A 6,644-nucleotide genomic window follows, 5' to 3' on the forward strand; every position below is an offset into this window, starting at 1 on the left:
GTTGATAGTGATCTCCGAGAGCTAGTGGTGGAGGTTAATAGAGTGAGTGACAAGCTGATGGGCATTAAGCTAGTCGTTGGGGGTTTTATTTTAAACGTGGTTAGTGCCTACGCACCTCAAATGGGCTTGGACGAGGAGTTCAAGAGGTGCTTTTGGGAGGACTTGGATGAGTTTGTGCATTGTATTCCGCACAGTGAGAAGCTTTTCATAGGGGGAGATTTCAATGGCCACATTGGGGCGGTATCTGAGGGTTATGATGATGTGCGCAGAGGCTTCAGTTTTGGAGTTAGGAACGGAGGAGGAACTTCACTGCTGGATTTTGCTAAGGTGTTCGATTTGGTAATTGCTAACTCGAGTTTTCCGAAGAAGGAGGAGCACTTGTTTACTTTTTAGAGTTCGGCAGCCAAGACCCAAATTAATTATCTACTACTCAGGAAGCCGGATAGAGGTTTGTATGCAGATTGAAAGGTCATCCTAAGTGAGAGCCTCACGACCTAGCATAGGCTCCTGGTCATGGATTTGGAGATTAGGAGGAAGCGTAGAAAGAGGGTTGCGAATGGTCTTCCTAGGATCAAGTGGGGTGCTTCGACTGAGGTCAGTGCCCAGAAGTTAGGGGATAAGCACCTAGCTATGGGGGTATGGAGGAGTATTACGGACACGAGTGGTATGTGAACCGCGACTGCGAATTGCATTAGGGAGGCTGAGAGATATTGTGGGTCTCGAAGGACCCGTCTGGTGGTCGCAAAGGGGACTGGTGGTGAAGCACTTAGATCCAAGGTAAAGTGGAAGCCAAGAAAGTGGCTTATTTGAAGCTTGTGAAAAGCAAGGACGGGGAGAATAAAAGGACGAACAAGGAGCGGTATAAGGTGGCTAAGAGGGAAGAAAAGTTAGCAGTTATTGTGGCCAAGACTGTCGCATTTGAGATATTGTATGAAGAACTAGGAGGCAAAGGAGGGGACAAAACGTTGTACAGATTAGCCAAAGTGCGAGAGACGAAGGCCTGTGACCTAGACCAAGTAAAGCGCATCAAGGATAAGGAAGGTAAAGTGTTGTTAGACGAGGCTATGATTCGATAGAGATGGCAGGCATACTTCCATAAAATCCTGAACGAGGAGGGGGATAGGAACATTGTGCTGGGGGACTTAGAAAACTCCGAGAGCCGCCGGGAATTTGGGTATTGCGGGCGTATTAAAGTTGCGGAGGTATATGGGGGCAATGCATAAGATGAGCAAGAGGAGAGAGACTGTGCTAGATGAAATCCCGGTGGAATTCTGGAAGAACGTGGGTAGGGCAGGCTTGAAATGGCTGACTGGGCTATTTAATGTCATATTTAGGAAGAAGAAGAAGATGTCTGAGCAATGGAGATGGAGTACCATGGTCCTGTTGTATAAGAATGAGGGGGATATCCAAAATAGTAACAACTATTGGGGTATCAAGCTACTGAGCCATACTATGAAAGTTTGGAAGAGGGCGGTGGAGCTGAGGGTAAGAAGGAATGTGTTTATTTCAGAGAACCAATTTGGATTTATGCTGGGGAGTTCGACTATAGAAGCTATTCATCTTGTTAGGAGGTTTATGGAGTAGTATAGATAGAGGAAGAGGGATTTACATATGGTGTTCATCGACTTAGAGAAGGCTTATAATAAAGTGTCGAGGGAGGTGCTGTGGAGATGTTTGGAGGCTAAAGGCATTCTTGTTGCATACATTAGGGCTATTCAGGATATGTATGACGGTGCTAAGACTCAGGTGAGGATAGTGGTAGGGGACTGTAAACACTTCACGATTGTGATGAGGCTGCACCAGGGGTCAACCCTCAACCCATTTATGTTTTCCTTGGCGATTGATGCGCTGACGCGTCACATTCAAGGGGACGTTCTGTGGTGCATGTTGTTTGTAGATGACATTGTACTGATTGATGAGTTGCGTTATGGCGTTAATGAGAGGTTGGAGGTTTGGATACAGACTTTGGAGTCTAAAGGTTTCAAGTTGAGCAGGACTAAAACAGAATACATGGAATGCAAGTTTGGTGTCGCAACTCAGGAAGAAGATGAAAACATGACGCTTGAGTCACAAGTCATTCCTAAGAGAGAAAGTTTCAAGTACCTTGGGTCTATTATACAAGGGAATGGGGAAATTGATTAGGATATCACACACCGTATTGGGGCGGGTAGATGAAATGGAGGCTCGCTTCCGGTATTTTGTGTGATAAGTAAGTGACACCAAAACATAAAGGTAAGTTCTATAGAGTGATAGTGTCACGCCCACAAACTGGGATGGGACGTGATTGGCACTCAACCCTAACCACTCGTTGAGTGAACCATGTACTATTTGTATCTAACTTCAAGTTCAATAGCAAAGAATCTAATGTGCCTAAATACTAATTCTAATCAAGTTGCATTTCTTAAGGTGACTGATAAAAATAATAATAAAAGATAAATCCCAAACTATTTTAATAATGACCCACAAACAAGTCATGAGCCTCTAAAATATGGAAAACAAAATTAAAATACATAGCCTACGGGGGCATCCCCGAAAATAAAAAAGCATTACGTAAAAAAAGATATAAATAATAGTCTGAAAACGGTCCGCTACCGCTGGGGTGAATCAACGGAGTCTGTAAACTGAATCTAGAATATCTCCTCTAGCCACACGCCTCGTTACCTGCATCCTAAATACCTGCCACACGACGTAGCAGGCCCAAACGGGCTAAGTACCACCAAAGGATATCTGGTAAGTCGCATAGGCTACCTCCTAAAAAGACGGAGCGAGACCTTCTGGAAAAATATAAGAAAGAAAAAGAATATACGGAAAAATATATAAATCATATAAAATTTTACAACCAAGTAATAAGCTGGAAACTGACACTGTAGGCTAAACTGTAAGCTAAAACAGAAACTTAACGTAGAAATTGAGCCCATAACTGATATCTGAAATAGAAACTGAGTTATATATATATATATTTTAAGACGTAACTTTGAAAAGTTAATTGTTACGCATAATGGCCCTGCGTACGTGAGCATCTGGGAACACGTACGGGAGAGTGTCGGCCTATTTCCCCAACAAACAATTGGCACCTGCGAGCGTGGGGTAGGTAACCCTGACATCATAGCACTCATGCTGGGGGAGGTTGGCCACTTCTCCCTACTGAATGTGAATATCACAAATAAAGGCACATAATAATTAGTATTACATATAAGCAAGTATTTATGTCACATATAATGTCGTACTAAATAAGAATTAGTGAACTGAGTATTGGATCACGAGAAGACATGACTTAGCTTTATCTAACATATGGAGCACAAGAGTTATAATTGAATTTCCTACTAGGAAAGTAAACCTCAACTCACCTCAAGTCTTAGCTTCAATTCGTCCTTGCAAACTTCCCGGGAGTTCAACAACTCATGATCTACAAATATTTTTTCTAGGATCATTAGGACATACTCAACAAGTTCAATTCACCACCAATTGAACTAATTTTTAAATCATGGATTACTCAATATAATCGACACTTAATGTGAAAAACAAATGTATTTCTCTATCAAACTTACTACTACAATATCCTTGACCACTTGGTATATGAAAAGGAAGAAACATATTTTAGTATCAAAAATATTACATGTCCATACTTAAATAACACCATCCAAAACCTATGACCCTAATAATAATCCAAATACTCTAGCAACGTTCAAATCTGATCCTCACTTTACCCTTAAAGCTTTGTCCATTACTAGATGAAAATAATTTTTCCATTATTTTAATATTTCTAATCATGTTCCCAATCTTTAAAAAACTTGGCAGCAACTCAAATGGGTTTAGAATCTATAAAATTGCTTTCAAATTACTTCTTTTCATCATTCTAAAGAATTTGATATCCATATCAATCCTAATGTAATCCAAGGTATATTACAGGGATAAGATTATATATCCACATACCTGATTGTTGGTTGAATTGAACAACGAAATTTTCAAGCTTTCTAGTTCTCTGCTCACACCAATTATGTAACCTCAAACTCCTCAAACAATAATGACCCAGGTAACAGATCAAACAATTATTCTTCCGCAACTTCTTTTTCTTAATTTGATTCCAGAGCTAAAGAGGTTTCAAAACAACTTTCCCTTGAGCCATTCTAAGGTTCTGCAAAGTAGGAAAACACTAAGAAGTGGGGCTGACCCACTTATTTTCTCCTTTATCTAAAATTTTGTTTTTCTTCCGTAAGTCATGCTAAGACTTTGTAAAGTAAGAACACTAAGAAGTGGGATTGCCGCACTTACTTTCTCCTTTATCTAATGTATTTTTTTCTTCCTTAAGTCATGCTAAGACATTGTAAAGTAAAAACACTAAGAAGTAGGGTTGCCCCACTTATTTCCTCCTTTAATCAAAAGTTTGGTTATTCTATCCATAAGATCTATTTCCATACTTAAGGTTAAATTAGTCCAAAAAATAAATGACGGGGTATTATATTCTTTCCCCCTTTAAATATCGTTCGTCCTCGAACGTGGAAATGTAGTCATTCCTAGGGATTGAAATATTTTCTTTGGAATCTTGTATTCTTAGAACCTTAGGGACTCGGAATTTTCATTAACTTTCCAAATTTTTAAAAATTTCGGAAGAGTCTCCCTTGTAACTGGAGCTTTCCATAAATTTTCAACATGTCCAACAACCCCAATAACAATAACACTTTGCACCTCTAGCCACTCAATCCAATAATATACAACATCACGACACACCCATATACCTGCCAAAGCCATTTTACATCATTATAAGTACAAATATTACATAACTTGACAATCTAAATATTGTAAAGCTGAAAATGATTTATGTACCTGAAATCTCAAACAAATAAGGATATTTTTTCTTTATGGCTTCCTCGGGCTCCCTCGTAGCTTCCTCGTCTGAGTGGTTTCTCCATATTACTTTCACCAAAGCATTGTCTTTGGTTCGAAGTCTACGTACTTGCCTGTCTATTATAGCTACAGGGACCTCCTCATATGTCAGAGTATCATCAATCTCTACCTCCTGTCTATCAAGTACATGACTTGGGTCGTGAAAGTACTGTTTCATTATGGACATATGAAAAACTTGATGCACAGAAGATAACTCTGACGGTAAAGCTAGTCGATATGCTACAAGCCCAATCCTTTTAAGAATTGGATAAGGCCCTATATATCTTGGGCTAAGCTTCCCTTTTCTACCAAACCTCATGATACCCTTCATTGGAGACACCTTTAAAAATACATAGTCACCCTCTTTGAACTCAAGATCGCGGCGTCTTATATCTGAGTATGACTTTTGTCGGCTTTGAGCTGTTTTAAGTCGTTCCTGAATAAGTTTCACCTTTTTCAAGGCATCATGTACTATGTTTGGCCCAATAAGCTTCGTTTCACCTAATTCAAACCACCCTGTAGGCGAACAACATCGCCTCCCATATATGGCCTCGAATGGGGCCATCTGAATGCTCGCTTGATAACTATTATTATATGCGAACTCAATCAAAGGTAGATGCTCATCCCAGTTTCCTTTAAAATCAAGAACACATGCTCGTAACATATCTTCCAAGGTCTGAATTGTCCCCTCAGCCTGTCCGTCAATTTGAGGGTGAAAAGTTATACTTAGATTAACTCGGGTACCGAGACCTTCCTGAAAACTCCGCCAGAACTAGGCAGTAAACTGTGCACCCCTGTAAAAAAATAATAGACATGGGAGAACCATGCAACCGAACAATCTCTTTTATAATGTTGCATACTGGGGTGCCGTATAGGTTGTTTTGACTGGAAAAAAGTGAGATGACTTAGTGTGTCAGTCTACTATGACCCAAATGGAATCATGTTTCTTAAAAGTTCACGGCAAGCCCACCAAAAATCCATATTTCTTCTCTCCCATTTCCATTCTTATATTTCAATGACTTGAGCTAAGCCACCTGGCCTATGGTGTTCAGCTTTTACTTACTGACAGATAAGGCACCGTGATACAAAATCTGCAATATCTCGCTTCATATTATTCCACCAATAAACATCCTTCAAATGATGATACATTTTGGTAGAACCTGGATGTATTGAATATCTGGAGCTATGAGCTTCTACCATAATTGCCCTTCAAAGATCTTCTACACTAGGCATGCTTAAGCGGCCATCAAGTCTCTTCACACCATTCTCCTCAAGTGTAAAATTCATAATCTTTCCACTGAGGACACCTTCATTGAGCTTAATTAAGCTAGGGTCATCAAATTGTTTGGATTTAACTTGCTCTACTAAAGTAGACTTAGCACCCATACTTTCTATCAACCTTCCATCATACTCCTCATCGAGACAAACCCCTTGGCTAGCTATTTGTTGGGCTTCCTTAACTATTGGACGTTCGACCACACACAACCTGGTCAAACTCCCCATGGATCTTCTACTCAGAGAATCAGCAACCACATTCACTTTGCCGGGATGGTAAAGGATATTACAATCATAATCTTTAAGAAACTCCAACCATCTGCATTGTCTCAGATTCAACTCTTTCTACTTGAATATATACTACAAAATTTTGTGATCTGTATAAATGTCACATTGCTCTCCAAAAAGGTAGTGACGCCATATTTTTAGACCAAAAATAACTGCGGCTAGCTCAAGATCGTGGGTAGGATAATTTCTCTCATGAT

The 6,644-nt window shown here is 39.9% G+C and overlaps 1 protein-coding gene across 1 annotated transcript; it reads right to left on the reverse strand.

The window, feature by feature from the left end:
• Positions 1-4,551: 4,551 nt before the first annotated feature.
• LOC107823365 (uncharacterized) lies at positions 4,552-5,449 on the reverse strand. Its single transcript, XM_016650001.2, has 2 exons — positions 4,825-5,449; positions 4,552-4,736 (listed from the first exon to the last, which is right to left on the reverse strand). The coding sequence occupies exons 1-2, from the start codon at positions 5,447-5,449 to the stop codon at positions 4,552-4,554; spliced, it is 810 nt and encodes a 269-aa protein (XP_016505487.2).
• Between the last annotated feature and the right edge of the window lie 1,195 nt (positions 5,450-6,644).

Source organism: Nicotiana tabacum, chromosome 14 (genome assembly GCF_000715075.1).
Source record: "Nicotiana tabacum cultivar K326 chromosome 14, ASM71507v2, whole genome shotgun sequence".
NCBI classification, from domain to species: Eukaryota; Viridiplantae; Streptophyta; class Magnoliopsida; order Solanales; family Solanaceae; genus Nicotiana; species Nicotiana tabacum.